Source organism: Lagopus leucura, unplaced genomic scaffold (genome assembly GCF_019238085.1).
Source record: "Lagopus leucura isolate 7727_CA_CO unplaced genomic scaffold, USGS_WTPT01 Super-Scaffold_702, whole genome shotgun sequence".
NCBI lineage: Eukaryota > Metazoa > Chordata > Aves > Galliformes > Phasianidae > Lagopus > Lagopus leucura.
Genome location: NW_024962254.1, coordinates 1,213,268 through 1,240,823, shown reverse-complemented (window position 1 = coordinate 1,240,823; position 27,556 = coordinate 1,213,268). Strand labels below are relative to the sequence as shown.

General features: G+C 45.0%; 1 protein-coding gene across 2 annotated transcripts in view; it reads left to right on the top strand.

The window, feature by feature from the left end:
* INTS4 (integrator complex subunit 4) overlaps nt 1–25,029 on the top strand; it is a 33,741-nt gene extending 8,712 nt beyond the window's left edge. For both annotated transcript variants that reach the window (XM_042862439.1, XM_042862440.1), the window contains exons 7-23: nt 702–790; nt 1,048–1,168; nt 1,636–1,707; nt 2,317–2,491; nt 4,667–4,872; nt 6,836–6,978; nt 8,812–8,927; nt 11,482–11,615; nt 12,463–12,620; nt 14,310–14,403; nt 16,272–16,352; nt 18,637–18,767; nt 19,266–19,325; nt 21,033–21,192; nt 21,498–21,641; nt 22,355–22,475; nt 24,074–25,029. In XM_042862439.1, coding sequence (XP_042718373.1) covers nt 702–790; nt 1,048–1,168; nt 1,636–1,707; nt 2,317–2,491; nt 4,667–4,872; nt 6,836–6,978; nt 8,812–8,927; nt 11,482–11,615; nt 12,463–12,620; nt 14,310–14,403; nt 16,272–16,352; nt 18,637–18,767; nt 19,266–19,325; nt 21,033–21,192; nt 21,498–21,641; nt 22,355–22,475; nt 24,074–24,267 — 2,199 coding nt within the window. In that variant the 3' untranslated portion in view covers nt 24,268–25,029. The remainder of the gene's footprint in view (nt 1–701; nt 791–1,047; nt 1,169–1,635; nt 1,708–2,316; nt 2,492–4,666; nt 4,873–6,835; nt 6,979–8,811; nt 8,928–11,481; nt 11,616–12,462; nt 12,621–14,309; nt 14,404–16,271; nt 16,353–18,636; nt 18,768–19,265; nt 19,326–21,032; nt 21,193–21,497; nt 21,642–22,354; nt 22,476–24,073) is intronic.
* The last annotated feature ends 2,527 nt before the right edge of the window (nt 25,030–27,556 follow it).

The window sequence follows — 27,556 nt, the reverse complement described above, 5'->3', positions numbered from 1 at the left end:
GAAATCTTGTCTCTGAAGGAGTAATCAGGCACTGCACAGACTGCCCAGAGAGGTGGTGGAGGCACTGTCCCTGAAGGTGTTCAAGAACTGTGTGGATGTGGTCAGTGGTGGGAGTGGGGTTGGACTTTGTGATCTTGAAGGTCTTTTCCAACCTTCACGATTCTACTATTCTGTGGCTGTTTGTTACAGAATCATGGAGTGGTGTAGGCTGGAAAGAAACTTGAGAGACCATCATCTCATTGCAAATCCCCTGTCATGGACCAGAACATCTTTTGCTAATCAGGTTGCTCAAAGCCTCATCCAGCCTGGCCTTGAACATTGCCCAGGGATGGGGCATCCCCAGCTTCTTTGGGCCAGTGCCTCACCACCCACATAGTAAAGAACTTCTTCCTTGCATCTGGTCTAAATCTCTGCTGTTTTAGTTTAAATCCATCACCCTTTGTCCTGGCAAAAAGGTTGCAGAGCTGCAGGCTGTATCAGATTACTCTTAGGAAATGTTCATGCTTTGTGTTGCCTGCAGAATACGGGCAGTTTTGGAGCTATACCTCATGTGATTAACAGTCTTCATTAGGATGATCAAACTTGGAAATACATGTTAGTAGAAGGGAAGATTTAATTTGTCCTTATTTATGATCTGAACTGATATATGCTAAGGATCATAAATCAGTGGAAATTGATTATATTGGCTGCAAATCTTTCAGGCTTGCAAGCTGTTGGCAGACGATTATGAACAAGTGCGCAGTGCTGCAGTTCAGCTAATTTGGGTCCTCAGCCAACTGTACCCTGAAAGGTATGTGCTGCACACAGAGGGACTCAACGGTGCCACTGCAGTATCTTAATCCTGGGTGTTTTGTGCCAGAAAGTCTCAGGAGAAGCAGTTAGAGGGATGCTGTGTACCAGCTGCTGACACTTGATGAGAATGCATTCATTCGATTGAAGTTTTTGTTCCTGATGCTTACTGTGTGTTGATGGGAATTCAGCACAGCTCTTAGTTGTATGCCATGTTGGATGAAGCCAGCAAACTGACTGACTTTTTTTCTCTGCTAGCATTGTCCCCATTCCTTCTTCTAATGAAGAGATTCGGTTGGTTGATGATGCGTTTGGGAAAATTTGTCACATGGTTAGCGATGGTTCCTGGGTGGTGAGAGTACAAGCTGCCAAATTATTGGTAAGTCTCATCCTTCTCTGAGGGGTTCACGTTGCACTACTTAACTCTTTAAAAAGAAATGGGGAGGAATTTAGAAACTGCTCACATAAATTCATGTCAGAATTCAAAGCAGGAGAAAAGCTGAGTGTGGGGTGTTGGCTTTGTTTCTCTCGGCTGAACTCTGTGGTGATTCCCTCCTTGAGATTGCAGGGTTGGTATCCCTAAAACAAGTACTTGGAATAACTGCCCCCCAGCACATTTTAACAACTGAACCCAGTAAAGTCTGTATTAGATTCAGTGAGAAAATAAGCTGTTCTGATAATCCTCAGCAAACTCTGATGTAGAGTTTGAGTGTTGAGCACCATGTGAAGCTATTAGAAAGGACAAATATTGTCAGGCCCTGAGTTGGGATATATCCAGAAATTGTGTGGTGAAATTTAGAGTAATCCTCTTGCTTCCTTTTGATGGATGTTTCTTTTTTTCTTTAGGGTTCTATGCAACAAGTGAGCTCCCATTTCTTAGAGCAAACCCTTGACAAGAAGCTCATGTCAGATCTGCGGGTACGTAAACACTCAGTGCTGGAGTTGTTTTGGCTGTGTGTAGAGTACTCAAATCACACAACAGGTGTGGAAATGCAGAGCCTGTTTGCTTAGCACGTCCTTGCCTCAGGGCTGCTGAGAGTTAATTGATGATGACAGGTTTTCTGTTAGATTAAAGTCAGTGAAGCAATTGCCAGTTTCAGATTTCATTAACCGAGCCGTGTAATGAAGAGCTTGAGGCCATTCAGGTTTTGTGGATGAGAGGTAAATGTTTGCGTTCCTCTGACGGCCATTTGGCTCTAAGCTTTATTGTGTACAGAAAGTTGGCATCCTGGTTTTGGCAGCAAACTGACTGCAGCATCCTGCAAGAGCTCTTTGGTAGTCATCTCCCATCTTAGGAGCAGTGAGTAGCTGGAGAATGGGGCTCTTGTGCAAAAAGCTTTTCAGTAAAGCTCCTTCCTGGAGCAACTTTCTGAAGGTATTACATTCAGTTTCTCAGGCCTACAAAATAGTAAGGAGGTAAGAGCTTCCAGCTATGTCTGTTTTAAAATTCAGAAAACCATTTACTGTTCTAATCTGTCACCTTTCATGTTTCCCATGGTTGTAACTGTGAGAAATGTATTTGGGCAGAGGAAGCGCACGGCGCACGAGCGAGCCAAGGAGCTCTACAGCTCTGGGGAGTTCTCAAGTGGCAGAAAATGGGGAGATGATGCTCCCAAAGAAGAAATCGATACAGGTGCTGTGAACCTGATTGAATCAGGAGCTTGTGGAGCCTTTGTTCACGGTCTGGAAGATGAAATGTATGGTAAGTGTTAATGCGGTGACTGAATTGCTTGGAATGTATGGAGGAGCCTTTTGTCTGTTTGGGGGTCAGGAGGTTAGAACCTTTGTGCTGGGAGGCACACCACGTCCTTCAAGATGTTTCAGAATCCAATGAACACAAGTTTTCTTATAAATTCCAATCTCAGGTTGTGCCTAGCCAGCTAATGCCCATTTCTTCCTAGCTAGTGGTACTTTCGGGTTAAGTAGTTGCTTCTCATCAGGTCTGGCTTTCCTAATGAAGTAAAAGACAAGTTCCATCTCACAGGGGGCTGCATAGGTCAAGCTCCTCTTGGTCCCTGCTGGCATGAATGTTCTTGGGCAGTTGGAACATGTTTTACTTGAAAATTAATGACTGGATTCTTGTGTTTTCAGATATGTAGATTTCAGGTGAGGGCTTGTTTACGTCATGTTATTGTAGCTCTGTTTCTTGAATGGAAATGCCTGCATTTCACCATCACATTTACCTGCTCTGTGGTGCTGTTGCACCAGGTCTCATGGTCTTGCTGTGATGGATGTGGAGGCTTTTGTCTCACCCATTCCAGCAGATTATATCTGGCCTGCTCTTTTAAACAGGGGAAATTATGAGTGTCAAATTGGAACACAAGCATTCTTCAGCTTCTGAGCATGGCTGTAGCGCTGCCTGTGCTGATGATCTCAGGAATGTCTGTGTTCAGCCTTTTCTAGCCCAGCTTTCCTGTGTGTAGAGCAAAGGTTTGCAAAAGCTATTGAGAGCCATGAAGAGGTGCAGCTCTAATGTCGTTCCTGAATTCAATTTTAAACCTTGCTGGAAGGATGGCAGTAAAGAAGTCAGCAGAAAAACACCATAACAAAAATATCTCTGTAAGCTGTGGTGTAAAAGTTGATTTATTATTCTGTGACTCCTGCAAATTAAACCACGTTTTCCCAATAGCTGCACTCTCCCTGAAGCTCGAGCACGCAGCCTTGTTTCTTTCTGACTGACAGTGTGGCTCAATCCATTGTCTGTGAAGCATTCTCCAGTTTGATTATTGGGGAATGTCAGTAAGATGGGCAGATGTGGAAAATAACCAGAACTCTGAAGAGTGTACATATGTCTCCACGGTGGTATTTTAAATACTGCTGAGCTGTATTCTTCCTTACCCACGGCGCTGCTTCGTTTCTTCAATTCCATCCTGTAACTTCAATCTAAATGAATGTGTCAGCTCATGAATGCACTATTGGCAAATGTTTTCTTGGGGCTTTTTCTTCTCTAATGCCTCTAACAGCACCGTGGTCTTAATGACCATGGAGACTCAGCGTTGTGACACGGGCTTTGTTCTGTGGAAGTGGAAGGCTCGCTGTGTTTGCATTTCTCTGCTTAATCAGAATCATCAGGAATCAAAATGTTCTTTAAGAACAATAGGCCTAAACGTTACACGCAAGTTGAAATGAATGTTTGCAAGATGAGCTAATTTGAATGAAAAGTAGAAGTATGTTTTAAACAGTGTTTGCAAGATGTCTAATTAATCTTCCCTTTTATGATCCCAGCACATGAATGTTATGGAAGCTAGCAGGAATGGCTGTGGGGGGAAGAATCTTCATGCAAGTCTGTTATATTTGGGTCTTCTTTCAATTCCTACTATGGTTTACAGCAGAAACATTCTCTAGACGCCTCTGTTTATTTTTACTTTTGCTTGAATTATGAGTCATTTTGATAATTAGGGCACACCTTTGTCCTTTCTTGTGAGGAAGTCAGGAAGCAGGGAAAGCTCATTCCGTGTGCTGGTAACACACTGGTACTCTTGGGCTTTTCAGCAATTCACAAAGTGCTGCGTGGCTACTTAAAAATGCAGTGAATGCTCTTAGCAATTAAAATGTCTGGAAGAATGAAGAGAGCAGTTTAATTATCTAAATTAGCTTGCTTAAGGTACCACAGTTACGGCTACGCTTGCAAAACGTGCCATGAAATGCATAATATTTATTAGCTGGATGGATGTGGCTCTGGGCAGCTTGGTCTGGTGGTTGGCAGCCCTGCACACAGCAGGGGGTTGAAACAAGATGATGATTGTGGTCCTTTTCACCCCAGGCCATTCTGTGAGCTCCTGTCCTTAGCCCAGTGCTCCACTGCTACAGGGCCTGGCTGTTGGTGGCACGTCCTCTTAAACAGCACTAATGCCTGATTTCCCCCCTCTCCTAATAGAGGTGCGGATTGCTGCAGTGGAGGCCCTCTGCATGCTGGCTCAGTCCTCACCTTCTTTTGCGGAAAAATGCCTGGATTTTTTGGTGGACATGTTTAATGATGAAATTGAGGAGGTGAGGTTGCAGTCAATACACACGATGAGGAAAATTTCCAACAATATCACGCTGCGGGAGGACCAGCTGGATACTGTGTTAGCTGTTCTGGAGGTAAGGCCTTCCCAAGGGGGGAAACATTACATTCTTGCTTTTTCTTTGTGGTGTTGTTTTTTTTTTTTTTAATAAATGATATTCAGATTAAAGGCTCGCTGTCCTTGCTAACTGCTGGTGTGTCACGTGGATTTCCTTCTGTCTCATTTTCTGGTCCATCTTTGTGACGTTTCACGTTGAATACAACTTAATTTTCTTTGTTCTACCACTTCAGTTGTACCTTTTGTTCACTGAGCAGAGCCAGCACACTGGTCTGAGATCTCTCTCTACTCTTCCAGCCCTTGATTTCTAGCGCACTCCTTGGAGTAGTTTTGGCCTTTCCTGACCATCACTATCTCAGCCAGTTCCCAGCTGCATGTGGTAGACAAATCTCTGCTTCTCTGGGACAATATCTCAGCCTTGGATGGTACTCAAAATGCATTCTGTGTGTCTCTTTACCCACTATTTGCTTGACCCTGTGCTACAGTGACACCCCTCAGTTGCGCTCCAGGATAAAGCAAACTAAGGCTATGTTGGATGGGGCCTCGGGCAGCCTGGTCTAGTATTAGATATGGAGGTTGGCAGCCCTGCCTGCAGCAGGGGAGTTAGAGCTTGATGGTCCCTTCCAACTCAAGCCATTCTATGGTTCTCTGATAATCTGCTTATCTGTCTGTAACAAGAGCTGTATGATACGACCTGAGATTGAAAACACAGCAATGAGTGTTGGGTGCCTCTGGTATTTGTGCATCTATTTCATATTTGTTCCACTTGGGAACCTCTGCATTAAGGTATAAACGTGTAGGGCAGTTACACTGGTGTTCCTTTTTGTGCTTTTGTTATGATTTGTCATCTATATTACAATAGCTGAAATATGAAAATTGTCACATTTTCATTGTGCTTGGTTCAGGAAGGTGCTTGCTTACTTGCTTTCTGTTTCAGCAGTAAAATCCAGCTTTTGACACCAAAATAAAGGATTTAGGAGAACAGCATGAACTTTGGTGTCTGAATTGTTAATGGTGATGGTAACTTTTTGTTTTTGTTCATCTACTTTTCCTTTACCTGAATAACTATCAACTGCTCCTTGCTTTTTTCACCAAGCATCGCGTTCTGCATGTCGTGCTGTTGTGATTCTCACTTCCTGTCACCTTGTACACCTCTTTGGCCCATGGTAGTCTTCTGCCTTGCTCATCTCCATTCTGCCTTCCCAGCAGTCCATGTAACACACCTGGATTATTTTATTTCCCCAGCCACTGCATCAGCCTTCAGAGCACGTCGTCTCACTCAGTGACAGCCTGCCTTGCAGCACCCAAATAAGGACCAGATGAGCGTAACCACTGCGTTTCCCTCCTTTGTTTGTGTATGTTGGCTGTCGTTGAAGAGCCTCTACGAAGGGGGCTGTTCTTTCTTTTTGTGGAAGACAGTAATGAATGTGCTGTTGATATTTAGCAAATTATGCTTTTAAAAAAATCCTCTATTGAAATGTGTCTAAGACTTGTATCCTGTCAAATTTTCACATTCTGTCCGCCAGTGCCACAAAAATGACAGCAAGGAAGTCTATTGTATTAATTTGGAACTGCAAGGTGGTATTTGGCAGGAGGCAAGTAATGAAGCTGGAGTTCAGCCACGCTGCTTCCAGAAATACTGCTTGAAGGCTGCATAAGCTTCTCTCTGCAATATCACTGGCCTGAAGTTCAGCGTAGGTGCAGTGTGGCTTCAGAAGTGATGCATTAAGGATCCCTTGTTGTCATATCAAAGCTGATGATGAGACTTGTAGCTTGTGTTACGTGTTTTTTTTATTGTACGCCTATAAACAAATAGTTGGGTCAAGTTCTTTCTATTCTCTTACTGCTCACTGATGCCTCTAGGATGAATTCAGCCGAGGAACAGGATCTCCTGCCTTTAAAATAAGTATATACCCAGGCTTCTCTCTCTCTGAGCATTCAGAGGCATTGAGCATTTGAGGGTTCTTGCTTTTATTTTTTAGGATTCTTCAAGGGACATTCGAGAAGCTCTTCACGAGCTGTTGTGTTGCACCAACGTCTCAACTAAAGAAGGCATCCATCTTGCACTGGTGGAGCTGCTGAAAAACCTAACCAAGTATCCCACAGACAGAGAATCCATATGGAAGTGAGCGTGATCAATGTCCTCGTGTGTCTGCTTGCTTTTCTGCTTTGTTATGAAGTGGGGCATTAATGCTATACAGACTGGAAGGAGCAATCCTTGAGAGCAGCCCTGCAGAGAAGGACCTGGGGGTCCTGGTGGGTGAAAAACGGAATGTGAGCCAGCAGTGAGCTCTTGCAGCATGGAAAGCAAATGGGATCCTGGGCTCCATCAGGAGAGGAGTGGCCAGCAGGGACAGGGAGGTGATTGTTGCCCTCTACTCTGCTCTTGTGAGGCCCCATCTGGAATACTGTGCCCAGGTCTGCAGCCCCCAGTACAAAGAAGACAGGGAGCTGTTGGAGAGGGTCCAGAGGAGAGCCACAAAGAGGATCGGAAGGCTGGAGCACTTCCCCTATGAAGACAGAAGGCAGGCTGAGGGAGCTGGGCTTGTTCAGCCTGGAAAAGAGAAGGCTGTGGGGTGACCTCATTGCAGCCTTTCAGTACCTAAAGGGAGCCTACAAAGAGGAGGGGAACCAACTCTTTGAAAGGGTAGATAACAGCAGGACAAAGGGAAATGGTTTGAAGTTGAGGGAGGGAAGATTGAGGTTGGATGTCAGGGGGAAATTCTTTATTTTGAGAGTGGTGAGGTGCTCAAACAGCTGCCCAGAGAGGCTGTGGATGCCCCGTTCATCCCTGGAGGTGTTCAAGGCCAGGTTGGATGGGGCCCTGGGCAGCCTGGTCTGGGACTAAATGAGGAGGTTGGTGGCCCTGTATGTTGCAGCGGGGTTGGAGCTTCATGATCTTTGAGGTCCCTTCCAACCCTGGCCATTCTGTGATTAACCAAACATTGAACTAGCTAAGGAGGTAACAGCACTAAGGTTATTCTGTTAGAATCATAGAATCACAAGGTTGGAAAGGACCTATAAGATCACCTAGTACAACCATCCTTCTGTTACCATTGCTACCACAAGTCACTAAATCAAATCTTTTAGCTCCTCATGCAGACAGTTATTCTGTATTATTATTATTCTGCAAATACTTGGAATAGCAGGTGTGTACATAGATTGTATGTGTTCCTGACTGACATAGAGACACTGTACTGTTCTTGCTTGCCAGTGTTGCTGGTGGTCATTCAGAACTGATGACCATGGAAGGAAAACCTTATTGAAAGCAAAGCATTCTCAGAGTTTCCAGAAAAGGTTCTTCCAACTTTTAGTAGGAAGCATCATCTATTCCACATAACTAATGTTTTGTGCTCCATGACATGGCAATATTCTCTAGCAGTTGCTTGTGCTGATTGTGAGAAGTGGGCTGGCTAAGGGTATTGTGCTCTTGGAGGGATTCTTTTCGTCTGTGAGTGAAAATAATGAACGTTTTGGGGGTTTTGGGTTGTTTAATGGAGGCAACAAAGGAAGCAATGCTTCCACACGCGTGGTTTGAGATGGGATTGTTGGTTATTATTGGAAGCTCTTTTCTTTTTTTTGGTCTTTTTCTTCTAGTGTACTCTTACAATGCTGTCGGAGTTTGGATTTCTGGATCTTGTTTTGTTGTCCTTTTACCTCCTCACACTTCTAGCTTTTCTGAACAAAAAAATATATGTGCTTGTTAGCATTTAACTTGCAAGTTTTCCTTAGGTTGTGTGCCTGCAGGTGTTAACTGTCTCTTGGATGGCTTAAGTGAACAGATTTTATCCTGAAGAGGCAGAGTTGCCATGAGTTTGCACGTAGTCTTGAGCAGTAGGATTCTGGTGCTGACCAACACATCAAAGTTCCACTGTAATACAAAACAGTAATGCTTTAAAATGTTGTATTTTGCAGTGAATGTGTTTACTAAGAAATATTTTGGTCCATGTGTTTACAGGTGTTTAAAGTTCCTGGGGAGCAGGCATCCCACTCTGGTGCTCCCTCTGGTCCCGGAGCTGCTGAGCACACACCCGTTCTTTGACACTCCAGAACCAGACATGGATGATCCAGCTTGTATCCTTGTGAAGAAGGCAGCTGATCTGTTTCACAGTCAAACATTTAGTGGTGTTTTCCCAGTGTTTGAATTTGTTAAGCTGTTTCAAACTAGCACGGTCCTGTAGCTGTCCCTTTGTGACTCAGCAAGCAATGGACTCACTGTCAGCAAGGAAGGTTGATGGAACTGGGCTTTGTTTTAGCTTGGAGAAGAGAAGGCTCTGGGTGACCTCACTGTGGCCTTCCAGTATTCGAAGGGAGCCTATAAACAGGAGGGGGAATGGCTGTTTGTGAGGGTGGATAGTGACAGAACAAGGGGGAATGGTTTTAAACTGAGACGGGAGGTTTAGGTTATATTTTAGGAGGAAGTTTGTCATGCAGAGGGTGGTGATACGCTGGAACAGGTTGCCCAAGGAGGCTGTGGATGCCCCATCCCTGCAGGCATTCAAGGCCAGGCTGGATGTGGCTCTGGGCAGCCTGGGCTGCTGGTTGGTGACCTGCACACAGCAGGGGGTTGGAACTGCATGAGCATTGTGCTCCTTTGCAACCCAGGCCGTTTTATCATCTGGAACAATCTTCATAAATACCAGAGTGGTGTAATTAGCTTTTTCATGCTGTGTGAATGATCTGGTTACCAAGCAGTGTCTCAAGGTTGAGGTTTTGCAGATGAGCCCTTTGATGGGAAAATTAGCTTGCACTATTTTGGGAGATGCTTTTGCTTTTAAATAAGAGTGGTTTTCTGTTTTGTTTGCTTGTTGGTGAAACTTCTACTCCTCTCCCTGTTGTACAGTTTATAGAACAGCACTGTCACTTAGTGTAGCAGTGGCTGAATTCCCATAATGCTATGAACTTGGCTTTCTGAATTAAGTCAATCCAAAATCCTTATATTAAATTCAGTGCTTCCGAGTGCACACTGTGATTTTTGTACCGTTGCTCTTAACAATGGGAGATGCCTCAGAAATGTGAAATACCATTTTTCTATTGTTCATTCTCCTCACTTTCTTTCTGTGCAGCTGCAGAACGTGCTGTTATTTATGGTGCATGCTGAGAGATGTTAGATGGGAACAGCTCGTTTGAACTGCCACGCTGCTCCTTGTTTTTCTCTCCATTCGGAGGCCACCAGCTAACAGATCAAATGAATAGCTTGTGAGGATTGACAAGGGCTGGGATCAGGTGGAGAGGAAGTTAATCTTTATTCGGATAGCTGTGTCATACATCTGTCCTAGGAGTTTGGGATTTAAGGAATTTGGGGGGTGAAAAGCTCTAGTTTACCTCAGTGCACCTTAAAATCATAGCGTGGTTGAGGTTGGGAAGGATCTCTGAGGTCATCTCGTCCAACCATCAACCCATCCCCACTGTTTCCCTTTGGGCCACTTCTTTGCAGCTCTTGAACACCTCCAGGGATGGAGACTCCACCACCTCTCTGCTCGAATCCAGGGGATGTTAGTTTAGAAATGTTCTGGAGGTAACTCGCCACCATGTTTTATGGAGAGGTGTTCTGGGAAGCCAGGCTGAGAGCCAGAAACGACAAGGAAGGCCTTCAGTGAATGAACTGGTAGTTAAAAATGTGAGGATTTTAGATTCCAAGTGGCCAGCAAATCGTAATCAACAGTGAAGTTGAATCACTTCAGCTGAAAACCTGGAAGGGATTTTGGGTGAAGGAGAGGAACTGGTTTGGCAAGTCAAAGTCTTTATGCTTGGTAGCCCACAGATAGAGAATATATTCAGGAGATAAGAGATTACGTTCACATCTCTGCTGTGCTTAGGAGTGTATCTGAACCTATTTCTTCTCCGCGCAGGCAAGTGCCCTGACCTCGTCTGCTTTGCATTGGAATCTTTTTACTCCTGCTAGAGATCTTATGTTTTGGGGCACGCTGTTGCAGGTGAATGTCCCAGCCTTTGGACCTGTTGCTTGAAGCCTTTGGCTGCCCTCTGTATTTCTGTGGCTCTCAGACCATGAAAAAGGTTTTCCCATTCCAGAATCTTTGTCCTATGGTGTTATTTGGTTCACTAATTCTGCTGGCCAGGCTGGACTGGGCTCTGAGCAACCTGATCGAGCTGTAGATGTTCCTGTTCACTGCAAGGGAGCTGAACTAGGTGACCTTCAAACACCCTTCCAACTCAAATGATTCTGTGATTCTATGATGCTTTTCAGGGTGTTCGCATGGGAGGAATTGCAGCGATTTTCAAAACCTCAGAGGCAAACGTTTAATTTTAAGTGTTTGGGTGCCAAACTGGTAAGCACAGCGTGAGCCTCAGGGAAAGCTCCACCTATTGAGTTGTGCATTTATGATCCTTGGCTCCTATCCTGTGTGTTGCCTCTGAGCCATCCCCCGTTGGCAGTAGCAGCCCTTCTCCAATATGGCCCTGCCTGTAGTGTTTGCACTCTGTACTTCAGCTGCATCTGCTCAGACAGCTGCCTCCTTGGGTTTTGTTCAGCATTCTCCAGCAGTGAAGAACTTACTAAAGACCCACCAGCAAAGAAAGGGTTGTTGAGTTATTGCTATTGGCCTCGCCATCCCCAAAGAACTCTTCTGGTCGTTGTTTATTTTTCTTTGACAATCCGTTTCAATAGACATTGCTGTTCTGGTTCTGATTTTCAATGCTGCTAAAAGTTGCCCAACAATGCCAGCGCTGTTTTCTGATCACACGTTCAGACATTACGCCTATCTTCGTGACAGCCTCTCTCATCTGGTCCCTCCACTACGAGTAAGTTGAACCACCAAGGCTTTTGCTTTGTTGGGAGTATTGTTGGTTTCTTCCATGTCTGCCAACGGGTAATGATTTGATTCTGGATTTCTTTTTCCCCTCAGCACCAGTGAGTGAATATTGAAACGTACCTTAGGTGGGGAGAGCCAAATATTAGATTGTTACGATATGGATTTGGTAATATTTTGTTGAAGAAAAATGTTATTGCTCTCGAGCTGGAATAACACATGCTCTGCTGGCTAGAAAAGAATGCTGGGAGGCAGGATTCCCAGGAGCTGTCACTGCATGGGGAAGGGGAGCTCAGCCTTTGTCAATGTTACAACGTTTAGCACGCTTAACAATTCACAGCATTGAACGTATTACAAATCTAGCTGTGGTTCCCTGTTCATTGCAGGGGAGTTGGACTAGACGGCCTTCAGAGGTCCCTTCCAACTCCAAGGATTCTATGATTTGACTTAGATCTCACCTAAACAGTTTATTAGTGGCAGTGGTGCGTTTCGTGCTCCTTTAGAGCATGCTTTTCCTGCATGGAAGTACAGGTGGGACTGAAGGCAGTTGTAAGTCTTAGTGCAGTTGATGAACTTGATTGCATGTGGTCTTCCTCTGATTCCACTGTTTCGTAGGTGAGGAGGATGCTCAAAGGCACACTGACACTTAATCTCAAGATCTCTAGCTACGAGTGGGTTTTAAATAGAGAGTATTAACCAATAAAGCCCTGGCATAAATGTTGAATCTGAGAAATGAAGTCGGAGATCTCAGTGGGTAGCTGTTAAATAACACAGCAGCGTTTTGCAGTGCTATTACTGATGGTAGACTTGTCTCTTGTGTCATGTTTGTCTATGCTTAGCTGCCAGGTAGGAAGCTGGTCTCCTCCCCCATCTCTCCCAGCATTGCACCACATGAGGACCCTTCCCAGCAGTTCTTGCACCAGAGCCTGGAGAGGGTGTACAACCTCCAGCACCTCGACCCGCAGGGCATCCAGGAGCTGCTGGAGTTCACCATTCGGTAAGGCTGCTCATCAGAGGAGTCAGGATTTGCAGCTTCTCTGAAGTCAGTTCTGAAGATCGGTGTTATTCTCAGTCCTGTCCCTGCACATCTCTCATTTTGGTCAGATTGTTTGTAACGTGTGCACACAGGGCTTTTTGTTTTGGATGGAGAGAAGGGTTTTTCCCCCCTTGGTCTCACGGTTTCCAGGCCCCATGGCCTCTGATTGCATGGGAGAGAAGCTGCTTCTTCTGCCTTGCTGGGTTCCTTTCATCAGTCCTGCTTATAAAGGGGTTGGGTATTCTTCATGAGTTAGGAATTCAGAGATTTTCCTGAAATACACAGTATTATTGCATGCTGCTGTTGCATACATGAGGGGCCTATTCTGCCTTTTCCGTTTATCTCAGCTGATTTAGACAAACAAAACACTTGAAAAGGATCATTGCAGAGGGGATGAGAGAGTTATTTTTGAAAGCCAGAAAAACAGGCTCAGATCCCTTATTTGGAACACGAAATCCCGAAAAGGCTTTTCCCTTTTTCCCTACATTGCCACCTTTTTTATATGTGTAGCTGTAAACTGCTTTTGCACCCGTCTGCAGTAGAAATCCTGACCGTGAAAACAACGTGCTTTATCTGCAGCTGCTTTAGAGCTATGGTGCACAGCCCAGAACATCATCTCACAGCATCCAGTGCACAAAACGCTTTTAACAGGTTCTCTCTTGGCAGAGCATCCAGAATCTGACAGCAGTCCTGTCTGAGATGGGCACGTGCACAGCTGTGTACTGCACAGGAGAGTGGTGCTTTGGAGCTGGTGTAAATTGTTACTGTTCCCTGTTGTGAGGTGTGGGAATTAAGCACCAAGGAGCCTGTCCACACACAGCAGCCAATTGAGTATCTGTTCCTCAGGTTTAAGGTTGTCTTACAGTGGCAGCTATCACAGAGTCACAGAATGGCCTGGGTTGGAAGGGACCTCAAGCTCCATGAAGCTCCAACCCCCTGCAATATGCAGGGCCACCAACTTCACATTTAGTCCTAGGCCAGGCTCCATCCAATCTGGCCTGGAATACCTTCAGGGATGGGGCATCACAGCCTCTCTGGGCAGCTGTTTCAGCACCTCACCACTCTCTCTGTAAAGAATTTCCCCCTGACATCCAACCTAAATCTTCCTTCCCTCAACTTCAAACCATTTCCCCTTGTCCTGCAGTTATCTACCCTTTCAAAGAGTTGGCTCCCCTTGTGTTTATAGGCTCCCTTTGGGTACTGAAAGGCCATACCTCAAACGTGCTTGATTGCATGAGCCCACCATGTTCCAATCAACCTTCCCCAATATCAGTAGTTGGATTTCCCAGCAGCGGAACACAAATGGGTCATTGGCTGCTGTAGAAACCTGGAGGGTTTTTTTAAGTTAAATCTGGAACTGCTGCCCTGTTTGGTTCCCACAGGGCTGCAGAGCAGTGTGGGTTGACAGGCTTACTGCTTGCACTGCTGCGCTTGTGTCAGCCTCTAAGAAAAAAGGAGCTGCCAATTCCCAGGGTGCAAGCTGTTTTGTAGTGCATGCTTTCCTACTTTTTGTGGTGCTCGTACCAGGGATAAGGAAAAACAAGATGCGGGAATGGCTGGCCTCAGCATTGCTGTTGCTGCATTCTGAGCGCATTTAGATTAACCTACTTGCTGTCTCAACGCTTTCTTTCCCTCTGTTGTTTATTTCAGTGATCTTCAGAGGCTTGGGGAGCTGCAGTCAGAGCTGGCAGGGATGGCGGATTTCACTGCGACGTACCTTCAGTGTCAGCTGCTCCTCACCAAGGTCTGATTCAGCAGGGTGTCGTGGGCTGTGCTTCAGAACGTCCCAGTCAGCTGCACACTGTTGTGGTGATCAGCTGAGAGCTGATCCCTGGTGAAAGTGCAGATTTGGTGGATTTCTGGGGCATCTGCTTCACTTCTGGGGCAGAGAATTGATGAAGTAACTTCAGTAATGAATGCACCATTGCATTTCTGTGCCAGTGCAGAGTTTATTTTCTGACAGTCACAGTGTGGAAAACCGCTCTGCAGCCTTTCACGTTGAGAGAGTGCTTTTCTTTCTGCTGGTGACCACCAAAATGCTTTTGGTAAAACTGCCCCTGAAAGTGGAGTTTCTGCAGAGTGTGTTTTGTAGACAGCATTTTTGGCACCGGTGCCAGCGCAGTTCTTTAGACTTGAGTGAGGGAAATATCAGCTATGCTTTGCAGTGTTGAAAGGACCTGTCTGCTTTGTATAAGCAGGTGAAGTGGTTATTTTGATACTGTGACAGCAGCCCTCTTCCAAGTCACCTCCTTGCTGAAGCATAAACTGGATTTTTGTTTTGCTTTCCTTCTTGAGCTATAAGCTGGCAATTTACCTGAGTTTCCTAATACTCTTAAGGTGTTTGAATGTAACCTGCAGGTAGGTAAAGCAGGACCTCACAAATGAATTTCCAAGAGAAATAAGGTAAAAGCTTTGTTGTGTAAAACCAAAAGTGATTTGAGTTTCTTAGCTGAATGTGTAACTGTCAGTTGGGATGTGTTACAGCAGCCCTCAAATCCTCAGAATACGTTTATAACCCAGAAAAAGTATTTTAGAGAGCTGTTATAGGCTTTGAGTATCTTGATGCAGCAGGAGGTGTCAGTGCCCATCACAGGAGCTTGAACTGCATGGTCTTTAAGGTCCCTTCCAACCCATGCTGGTCTCTGATGCTATGAAATGCAGAGATTTATCAACACAGAATGTGCAGTCCATGCAGAGGGCTGGCATTGGGAAGCGGCTTTGTTGCCTTTCTCCAGGGCTTGACTGGACTGAGCCATCCTGCCTTAGCTAAGAGAACGTGAACGTTTGTGTTTCTGGCAAAGATGAGTGTTCTGTTTGGGAGAAGTGGGTGAACACTGCACCAAACATTCTTTGCTTGAGCTGCAGAGCAGTCAATAAATACATGAGTGACACAGAGCGAGTAATGTGGCTGAAATTAGAAGTGAGTTTTAATGCCACAGAGTTAGAAATTTCAGTGTGACAGAGAGAACACCAATGCCAGTACACCCTTCTCAGTAGATTTCTTTCCAGTCAAGCTTTCTTAATCCTTTCTTAACATAAACCAAAGAGCAAATAGGGTTTCTTTTGTACAAATACCAGCAGCTTTGTTGCACTCAGTAACTTCAGGATCTTGCTGGGGGAGCAGGGAGTGGGAGCTGTCAACAGGAAGGCTGAGGAATACTGGCTGTGTGGGTGTGTTTCTGAGGACAGTTATTGTTTCCAATATTCCAGTTCCAGGGGTGCAGTCTGAGGATGCCCTGCTCTTAGTCTCAAGAAGGTGATAATGGGTTATAATTTCTCTGATCAGTGACTGCATATTATCCTTAAATACTGAAAAATTTGCAGCTTAGCCAGTCTTTCATTCATAGTTTGGTTAACGTTATTCCCAACTCTGTGTAGGATTTTTTTAATGTGGGTGTTTATACAGAAATGTGTAGTTTGGAAGCTGTGGTTTCCCATACTGTGTTTAAAAGCAAGAAGAAACCTTTAGCCTGCTCTCTGACAGCTTGTTGGCATATAGCAGAGACAGGGCATGCCCCCAAGTGCTGTTTATCTCGCACAGTGTTACAGTGCTCAGACTGAAATGATTATTTGTCATCCCTTTTTTTTTTTTTTAATGGTTTTCTTCTGTAGGCCTTGCAGGAGAAGCTGTGGAACGTGGCAGCTCCTTTGTACCTGAAACAGAATGCGTTGGCATCTGCTGCAGCAAAACAGGTGAGGCTGAAGCACCTGAAGGCGAGTCCTTGGATTCCAGCCTCCATGGCCTTGCAGTACTAAAGTGTTTCTGACTTTATGCTGTAGCCTGTCCAAGTCAATCCTAGTTCCCCAAAGTGAAGTAATTTCTTTCAGTTTCAAAAGATCAAATGAAATAGCAATTGAAGATTTAGGACCGCAGGAAAAAAGCAAACATGCCACGTATCTTCCAGAGTAATGAGAAAGAAGATTGGAGAACAGTGGACTGTTGGCCTCTGGGGAACTCCATGGAGTGAGTCCTCTTAGAAGCCATTTGTGAGCAAATGAAAATCAGGAAGGTGGTTGGGATCAGCTGAAATGCATTTTGAAGGGTGAATTATGCCTGACCAACCTTACTGCTTTCCACAGTGATGGCACTGGTGCTGTAGACATTAGATATTGGATGTCACAAAGCCTGACTTTCTCAAACCCTTTAACACAGCCTCCCATTACTTATTACCAAAATGGCAAGATTCCACATCAATAAATGGATGATAATGTGGATGGAAAATTGGCCAGACTGCCTGGCTTAAAGCATTGCAAATACTGGCACAAAGTCCAGAGTACCCTCCACAACCCTGTGGATAAAACTGAGTTGAGGAGCTGGTCTGTATGCTTGGAGGGCAAGGCTGCTGTTCAAAGGGATCTGGAGCAGACTGAAGAAAGGGGATGACAGCAGCCTCATGACAGCAGCATGGGAGTCCTGGTATGCAAGGAGTTGAACGTGAAGCAGTAAGGAAGGCCAACTGCATCCTGGGCTGTCAGAGCATGCATGCCTTATCCAGCAGATCTGGGAAAGTGATCTGTCCCCTCCACTTGGTTGTGAGGAGATCACATCTGGAGCAGTGATGTGCTCATCTCCATCCAAGGAAGGTAATGCCAAACTGCAGCGAGTTGAGCAGGGGGCCTTGAGGTGGCTGAGGAGTGGAGCAGTTTTCCTGCGAGGAAAAGTTGAGGGATCTGGGCTCATTCAGCCTGGGGAAGGTTTGAGGCTGATGTACTGCCCTACACCACTGCCTTATCTGAGGATATGGATTGCACAAACAAGGACTCTTCTGAGATGTGCTGCCGTGGGACAAGAAGCACAATGGATACAAGTTGGAATATGAGAAATTCTGAGTAGATGCAAGGTAGCAAAAACTGCCGTGACTGTTGTTAAGTGCTGCAATGGATTTCCCAGACTGTTAGTGGGGAATCTTCATCATGGAAGTGTTCACAGAACACAGGGCTCTGGGTTACTGGGCTAATTAGACTTGCCTTGAGGAGGGGACTGTGGTAAATGAGCTCCAGTAGTTCCACACAATCCAGGTTATTCTTATTCTCTGGTATTTGATTGGCTGATCCTGGGAAAAAAAAAAACAAAGCAAAACTATTTTTTTAAATAAAGAAATGAGAAAGCAAGCTTTAAATAATCTGGATTTAGGGTAAAAGCAAGTTTGTGGGTCTGCTGGGAAGCCACGCTGACATTTTGATCCTCCAGTTAATTAAAATGTATTAAGATGCAGCTACTGCTGTGCATCAAACCCTTCTCTGCTGTTGACAATTGTCCCCGGAGATGAGTAGATACAAAAGCCTATCAGCTTCTTAAATCTTCTCTAATTGAACTGTCTTTCTTGGGTGCCCTTCTTAGTAGTGTGTGAGCCCCCCCGGGAAGGTTTATCTGTTTTGATTGTGAATGTAGATCACTTTCCATCAAGCAAGGTGACGGGATCTTTATTAAATAAAGTCCTTGCTTCTGTGTGGTTACACTGAATGCAGTGGTGTTCAGTAAAGCCACAGCATGCTGTCTAAGCTTTTAACTGTGTCGAAAATAGCACAGGAGGATGCTTACCTTGTGATGGTTCCCATTTCTAGCTGCAGCACGTTTGGTGTTGTTGAATGTGAAGTTGTTTCTGTTTAGTCTGGCTCTGAAACTGAACCTGAGCAGAGCCACTGGTGCTGCTCTGCTGTGCTGCTTGGTTTGTATTCCAGTGCAACCAGCAGGAGCTGGTGAGAGCTCCAGCCCAGAAATGTAAAATACGACATCACAGGGTGTGTTGCCAAGAGAGGGAGCGATGGATTTCAGGTGAGGAGTCACAGATTGGTTCTTTGATATCTTTTAGTATGAAGTACCGCCTCGCACCAAGAAATGATTCATGACAAGAATGGTGCTCATGGATTTATGGTTCCTCACGTGAGGAAAAGTGCAGAATCTTGCGACCGTGCTTGGGCAACAGTTAACTGAGCCTGATGGTTTGTCGTTGTGTTTGTTTGTGTTGTCTGACAGATCTTGGAAGAAACTTACAAAATGGAGTTCATGTACAGCGGTGTGGAAAGTAGACAAGTGGTCATCATCCACCACATGAGACTGCAAGCAAAAGCTTTACAGCTCATAGTGACTGCACGCACCACCAGAGGGTAAGGGTGGTGCCAAGGGTCACCTGCAAGCTTTGTATCCTTGAGCTTTGTTTTAAGAAGCAGCAAGGCTAAATTAGACGCCTAAAACACCATGGAAATGCTGATGAGCATTTGAAGAATGAAGTTGAGTTCGTTCTTCAGTGCACGTAGGAGAACATAAATATGTTTGTTGGCATTGATTTGCTGTGCTGTCATAGAGTTCCATAAGATCTGTTATGTTTTAAAGGTGAAAAGTTTGTGTTGCAACAGTGGCTCTGGGAACTTAATGCCTGTGAATGCGAATGAGAAGGATGTATTGTGGAGGGGGTTATGGGTGTGGAGAAGATGACAGTTCATTTTTTCTTTCTCCTGTGGGAAATCCATTTGTGGTCTCAGATTGTCTTTAAGGTCTTACAGTTTCTAGGAGCTTGAACTGAATTTTCAAAACTCAAATGCTTACGGCTGTAGAGCCAGTTCTCTTATTTTATTTTTGGATCAAGCAATGTTATCTCATTGCAGGGTGGAACCCCTTTTTGGGATGTGTGAGAAATTCCTTCAGGAAGTAGATTCCTTTCAGAGGTGAGAAACAGCATTGCTTCTTCTCTTTGTGCTTTTTTGTATTTTGTATTGAAGCTGATGATATTTCTTCCACATGTAACCTGGTATTGAATATGCCACTGGTAGCCAGGGAGCAGAACTGCTCACTTCCTTCCTTTCTTTCCCTCTCGTTAGACCTCAGGATCAGCAAAACTCATCACTTTATCTTAGGAATGCAACCCCTACAGCAGCGATGAATTCCATAAGCAGGAATCTGAACGTTGGCAGAGCTTGTTGCTTAGCTGTAAGGTCACCTAGAAATGCCTGTACACACAAAATCCCCCTGTGTAGGTTGTGCAGCCTCAGCATGACAGATGTTGGCTGCACCGCATGACAGAGCAGTAGAAATGTGCTGCCTCTGTAGAGGCAATCACAGAAGCACAAGGGCACAAGGTGCTGCTTACACACTCTTGGAACATAGAAAGGAGCACGTGATTTTCCTCTGCCTTTGCCAAAGCTTCTGTTTAGGGAGTTTGAACTTGTGTAGAGCATGAATTGGATCTTGGAGAATCTCACTTGTAGAGCTTCATGAGCAGAGACTCCTTTTTTTGGGGGGGTGGGAGGAGGGGGCGAGTCCACTATTCTTCTTTCTGGACTCAGCTGGAGGTGGAAATACAGCACAGTGCTGGGCCTAATGAGCAGAGAAGAGCCCATTGCCCAAGAGGCTGCTCACCTGCAGGAATGGTGCACGTCACGTCTCTCACCGATCGCACCAAGCCTTTACTAGGCTTACAAAGCTGTCCTGCTGAATGTGGCAGGCATGTTGCTAACAGTGACAAATAAGCCATCAGGGAGTCAGTCTAACAGCATTTTCTGCATGTGGGGATGTACAGGAGAAGACCGATTTTGCTTCTATATAAAGAACAATACTGGATGATCTGAGAGGCTCTTGTCCCTTGATATAAAATGAATTCTGTTTTCTGTTCCTCACCTCCAGAGCTGGCTTTCTTTTTTTTTTTTTTTTTTTTAACTGATTCTAGTTTACTGTTAAGATTTCAGGGTACAGATGTAACACTCCCTTACAGATATTGGTAGAGCAAAACCATTCTCCAGGGAGGTCAGAGAGTTCACGTGGTGGTTACATTCTGCAACAAGTCAGCTGTTGGGTTAGCAGGATGAAAGTGCACAGCATAAAGGATGAGTGTCTTTCCTGAGATGTACTGATCTCAGAAGTTTACAAGGCAGCAGTAATAGGAGCAGCACTTTCACCTGACTGTGTTTATTTCTTGAGACGTAGGGATTGAATGCTGAGTGCTGGAATTGCCTGTGACCTGTCACTTCATTCAATTAGCATTCTTGCTATCAAAACAGTGTTTGTTACAGCTGCACATGCAGTCTCATATAGATAAATCCTTACAGCAGTGAGATGCCATGAGTGTGTTTTTATAGGGTTTTATTTACCTCAGCATTTCTAGCTTGTTCTGTAAGTCTTCCCTGCTGGGCTCTGTATTGAGGCAGGACCTAAGAGATGTGTCCTCCAAAGCCCTTGGTGTTGACAACTCGAAAATAAGTAGCCAAAATTATTTTAATATGAGAGTGCATCAGAAGTGGAATCTCCATATCTAATGTTGTCATTGTAACTAACCATAAAGATCAGCTTGGCTAAAGATAATGGGGCCACTGAAAATGTTGAAATAAGGACTTCATTTTTTATTTTTTATTTTTTTTAATTATTTTTTTTAAATACAGATGTTTCATCTCTGAGCTCCCACAAATGCAGGGCAGTTTTGTAGATAAGCTGCTGGACTTAATGCCCAGACTGGTGACATCCAAGCCTTCAGAAGTGGTCAAGATTCTTCAAACGACGCTGCGACAAAGTACCTTCCTCCACCTTCCTCTTCCAGAGCAGGTCAGTTTAGAATGCAGTAGCTTTGCAGGCTGTCTTTGGCTGCCACGTAGTTCGTGACGGACCACAAAGCTTTTATGCTGCAGCTTTCTGCTCAGTTGCAAATGTTGGTTCTTGATGCGATCGCTTCTCCTCACCAATCATCTCCGGGATTAAGGCTAAAATTCAAGATATTAATTCTTGGCAGCATGTCAAGTGATGTAAAGCTCATGCATAGTTCCTTTGATAAGAACAACAGTGATTGTTTTTTCCTTTTTTGTTTTCTTTTTCCTCTCCTTTATTTTCACCAACAATTTTGCCTCTTCCAGCTCCACAGAGCCAGTGCAAACATCATTGAGCCGACTGGTGAATCAGACAATCCTCTGAGGTTTACATCAGGGTTAGTGGTGGCATTGGATGTGGATGCAACGCTGGAACACGTGCAGGATCCCCAAGGAACTGTTAAAGTTCAGGTAAGCAGCCAGTTGACAAAATTGCAGACAAGATTTTGTTTTGGGGGGAGTTTTCATGAGGACATGAGGATGTCAATACTTCCTGGTTGCAAACAGTTGTACTCCTTAACACTCTTGGACTTCTGTGGTGTAACCTCACATGCAAAACTGTATTGCATATAGTGCCTTGGGCTCACTTCTGTTGCTCTTGGGAGTTTGAGCCCTTTGAAAGCATTCTGTGCTCCGTGTGTGCTACACTGCTTTCACATGTGTGCCCAGCACGCTATGGACAAACATGGGGGTGAACTTCCACCAGCTTGTATATTGGGAAGAGGAGCAAAAGGAGGTGCTCTGAACACCACAGAAGTTGGTATGCCTTTGGCTCTCTGTATTTAACACTCAGTTTTCTTCCTGCTGTTGAATCATTACCGTCAATGAAGCTGCAGCTAAGAAGGGTATGGTGTGATTCAAGTAAATACACAGATGCGCTGCTCAGCAGAGAAACTAGAAGCTTGACAGTGTAGAGGAAGAAGGTGATACCTTCTGCTGCATGCCATGGGTTTAAATGGCCAACACAGAATCATGTGTTCTTTAAATCTAGATCAACTGGGCTCCTGGTTCTGAGCTAAAGCACAGCTTCTGCCTTCAGACCTTGAACAAAGAGCCCAAAAATTCTGTACGTTGTACAAAAGCCCAGTCCAGTTGTCATACATCTGTTATTTATTTTTTGATAGGTATTGTATCCGGATGGGCAAGCGCAGTTAATCCATCCTAAGCCAGCTGACTTCAGAAATCCTGGTCCTGGAAGGCACAGACTGATAACTCAGGTCTACCTCTCACACACAGCCTGGACAGGTAATGTTATCAATGCGAGTTCATGGGATTGTGTTGCTACATATTTGAAAGATGGGAGTGTGTGATTCCCATCTCTTGTGTGCCCACAGCTTTGGGAGCTTGAGGACCATGGGGCGTTACAGGGGGTGTAGCATCGCTCAGGTTTCTGTTCTTACAGCCTCTGAGCAGTTGCATCTTACCAGAGGACCTTTGAGTTGGAATGGACCCTTAAAGGTCATCTAGTCCAACTGCCCTGCAGTGAACAGGGGCACCTGCATCTGTGGGGGCATCTTGTTAGATAGGATATGGGGTCCTGCAGGTGACAGAGGGGCTGCTGTCTTAAAGAGAAGGCCCTTGCTGTGCACCAGGGGCTGCACATGCAGTCTTCCAGCATTGGGAGCTTTTAAATGGAGCGTGTTACCCATAGCTGTGCAGAGCAAGATTCGTTGTAGGAGCCAGGTCTGCATCCTCATTTAAAGGCAAGGAGTCCTAATGAACTGATTGTCATTCATTGTTTTGGATCTGACAGGTATTTGAGCACAGCAGAGAACCTTTGGAACTGTGTGTGTTCAACAGCATAATTTCACTGTTAATTAAACTTTCGCCCTTTGAATGTCCTAAAAAAAACACCCTGTATCTCTGGTGACTCCCACATCCACGTTCAGTCATAGATGGCATTCACACTTCTCAATGAAACCGCTGCAGTAATTGGCTTGTGGGCTTCAGACAACAAAAGCAAATATATTTTTTGCAGCTGCCTTCCTCCCGTTTTCTTTTAAACCCTTCACATAATTCAAGTATAGGGTATATATTTTTTTGAGTGCTTTCTCCTGTTTAATAGGACTTGGTGATTTATATTTTTAATTAGTGGATTTTTTTTCAGTGCTATGTTCCCTTTCAGTTGCTCCATTTTACGTAGCACCTCCATGGTGCGTTTGTTCACCTTGCTTGTCTTTGATTTCTGGAGAAGAAAAATGGAATTGTCAGGAGTATCAGGATTTAAAAGTTGGTTCTGCCAACGCAGCAGGAGCTGAACTTGGTCCTTATTTCTGCTTTTGCAGTGCGTGCTGGAAGGGCACTTCAAATGGGGACCTATGGGATTCTGTTCTGTTCCCTTAGCAGTTATTTGAGTTAAGAACTTTGACATTGGTGCTTAGGCATTTCACAGGTGGTGAGGAAATCAAGCTGGGAGGGGCTGAGAGGACAGGGTCAGTTGACAAAGTGGGCAAATTACCTCAATGCATGAAAAAGAAATTCATTAAGACCATAGAGGACAGTATGGGCTTACGATGGAGGACGTCCAAACACAAAATATAGATTAACTGTTGCATAGCAGAAGCAGTGACTGAAAGCTACAGATTAGAACTGATGCTGTGGCAGAACGATGAGTTTTAGGGAACTGTTAGCTGAGCTGTGGTGTAACTGTGGGAAAAGGTAATTTATTGTGCTCCATCCGGTCAGTCTGTGTGATCAGACATTCAGCATTGCTTGTTGATGATGGCAGCACTTGGGGATGTGGTCAGTGGGCACGGCGGCGATGGGCTGACAGCTGATGATCTTAGCAGTCTTTTTCAACCTCCGTGATTCCACGTATGGTTTGTTCTGTTCTCTCCTTTCAGAGCCGTGTCAGATCGAAGTGCGGCTGCTGCTGGCCTACAATTCCAACAGGAGCAAAGCAGCAGCCAAGATGGCCAAATCCACCTGGAATGAGAGCCCGGAGGCTCTGCCGCAGCCAGAAAGCGGCATCGAGGGGACGATCCCCTTCAGCAAACCTGTCAAAGTGTACATCATGCCCAAACCTGCCAGGAGGTGAAGTCTGACACTACAAGAAACACCTTTGTGGGATTGTTGGATAAAATTGAAAACGATATTCTGTGTTCCAAGGTACTGAAACCAGACGTCAGCCATAAAAGTAAAGCTGATGAAGAACAATTGGGCTCCTCTGCTACACAGCAGGTGGACCAATACAGGAGTTATTCAGATAATTCAGGATAGTTACAAGAAAACACTGTTTTTTTTTTTTTTTTTTCTTATATTGAATCAACAAAGACAATTCTCAGTCAGCATTCCAGCAATAACTGCATTGGGCCAAAGTCTCTTCCCGGCCTCTGGGTTTTCTGCTGAAGCTATTTACTATGTAAATGTTGAGGCACATAAATCCATGCTTTTGTAATTCTCAGAAACTTGTGCATTGGTATCAATTTTTTTTAGCAAAAGCAAAAATAATTCCGAAGTGCTGTTGTCCTGGTGTAGGAAATGAATCTCCAAGTGGAACTGCCAATCGCTGCAGGCTACATCCTGAGATGTGCCCTGTACAGCTGTGCTGGAGTTGGGACAGCTGGGGGAGGACACGGGTTGTTCATGCTGGGAGCTGGTGCAAGGAGCAGAACTTGGTGAGCAGGACACACAGCACTTCTGGCAGGCCTGGAGGAAAGCAAGAGGTTCTGGGGGAAGGAGGGCTAGTGGCTAAACAAAGAGCAAAGAAGTACTTTTCAGTCACACAGAGATTAGTATAAATGGTTACGCAAAAGTTATTATGTGCTTTCCTACAATAAAATTGGAAAACTGATCCTAATCTGTTTATTACAAGAGTAAACATGCCAGCCTGCATGGTCTAATAAGAGATTACTGTGAGGCTTTTGTGATACTTGTGACTTTTTTTTTTTTAGGACTGACAGTTTTATGGCTACGAGGCTTCAGATCCAAACATTTGGCTGCCTTAGGTATTCTAACATCAAATAGCAGTAAAATGAAGAAACCCTCTTACAAACTGTTTGTGTTTCACCTTTAGGGCACTGGCTTGAAAAGCTGCATGTGTAGCAGCTCAGTTGTTACCACTGGACTTCAGCATCCTCAGTTCATTTCTCTGTGGGCAGGGATTGATGCATGTTATTAGAAACTGTACTGCTACACATTTCCAGTCTTGTGAGCATCCCATAGCTGGCTTCTGTGCTGGGTACCATCCTGGAGCTTCCTCTGACTCCTAACTTGAAGTGTGGAAGAAATTGGAGCTTCTCCTCTTCATCATAGCTTTCCCCCATTCAAGCAGGTGTCTGATTCATCACTTTAGCTGAACTGTGTCCAGTAACGCTCTGTGATGATTGGAACATTCAGTACCATATGTGTTTTTCTTTATTGTGATCTTCCCAAAATTCATTTGCCTTTGATTTCCCTGCTGCTTTGATAATCAGACTCATACACGTCCAGTCTATAAAAGGTTTTGTTAGAGCTTCTATCTCAGTGCTGACTTTTCCCTCCTTCCTTCCCCCAGCTCTGAGAGGTGCAGGTGTGGCACTGAGGGATGTGGTCAGTGGGCACAGCAGTCAGGTGCTGATGGGACTTCATCTGAGAGGTCATCTCCAACCTCAGGGATGTTTTCTGATTCCGTTCAGGCTTTTCTGCTGAACACTGTTGTAAGGGTGTGGGTTAGTGGTTTACAAATGTGTTGCTATGCTTACCTTTACCTTAATTAAACGTGGCCTAGCTTTGTGTGCCTTTAATGGGAGCTTCATAACCAGAGCCACTTAAGTTCACTGGAATTAATGAGGTCAATTCCTTAGAACTTGGAAAGTAAATAATGCAGTCATTAAGAATGCTGAATACATCTATGCATTAAGAACAGAGTTGATGGTTCAGGTACTAACTCAGATGCAGCGTGGCTTCCAAAGAACCACACTTTCATCTATCTTAGTTACATGCTTTTAAAACTGCACGCTGCAAAGAGTGCAAAAAAAGACATCCCATCCCCCCCCAAGAAGGAAGAATGGGACACGCATTGAAATGCAGCCACGTGGCCTCTTCTTGGGCTCCAGAGCATGGGGAGGGCTTTCCTCTGGTCTCCTCTTTGGCTGAGTTCTCAAATCTTTTGAAAAAATCAGAGATACAATCACTGTTCTTATCTCACGTCACTCGTGTTTGTTTAGTCCTTGCAGCAGGCGCTAGGCTGGGGTGCAGGCTGAGGTTAGCCTGCAGTTAGCCTGCAGTTCACTCATGCACTGTTACTGAGGCCTCACACACAAGTCTGAAGGCTCATAAATGCTGCCTGCCATCCCTTAAAAATGCTGCTTGTGATGCGTTCGGTTTGTTGGAGCCTTTTTACGGCCTGTGTCTCCCTGTTGCCAGCTCAGGCGTGCTGCTTCTCACAGATAAGGGCTGTGGATGGAGGCTCAGCAGTGCAACAGCTGGGTGGAAGCTCGCTGGCTTCCAGCCCAGCCCTGCTCTGTGTAATGAGGGTGCCGGGGTGGGAGATCGCTTTCCTGGGGGAAGCATAGAAGCAATGGAGAAGCCCTGCCCTACAAAGATTTGGGCAATGAGATTGTAGTTCTAACAAATTATTGATGGCTTTAGCTGAAAGCAGGGGCTTAATAGAGCATTTTGAGCTCGGGTTGAATTTTGATGAATCAGTCCCAGCTGTTTACACTTTGCATCGAGGAGGAAGGAGGGCTCTGGGTAAGCGGAGCAGCCCAAGCTGGGCTGACTTCTGTGGCAACAGACAAAGCTTCTGTGGCAACAGACAAAGCTGACTCAGGCAGCAGTGACAGAAGGTAAAGATGGAGAAGACCTGCAGTGGGTTTTCTCCTTGAAATTCTGTACAGACCGGAGCGAGGCTTCACAATTTACTCTGAAATAGGGAAACCGAGACCTAGCAGTAACCTTCCTCTGCAGGCTGCAGCACCCCGCTTTAGAAGTGGAATCTTCTGTCTGCTACTGGTTGCCAAATGAAGGGAACAGTGAAGAGGCCGCAGCACAAAGCTGGGCAGGGCACACCTCTAAGAATCACCTGGCAGTGCAGAGCAGGCTGTGCTCCTGCTCTCTGGAAGGACACAGTGTGTAGCAGCAGTATAGGAGCCCGTGGTGCTTTTCTCAGTGCAGGGCTGGGCCAAGCAGTGCTTTTGAAGGAGGCTTCATCCAAAAAACTATTTCAGTACCGTATGAAAGTAGAAAACAACAAACAAAACCTGCAGGGAAAAGATAAGGTATTTACTTCTCCAAACAGAGTAACAGTGCTTAAGAAACTGGAATTATCCCCTTAATGAAAGCCTCTTCCTGTTCAAGGCCCAAAAGATGATGAAATAACACAAATATCGAACTGTGATCAAGAA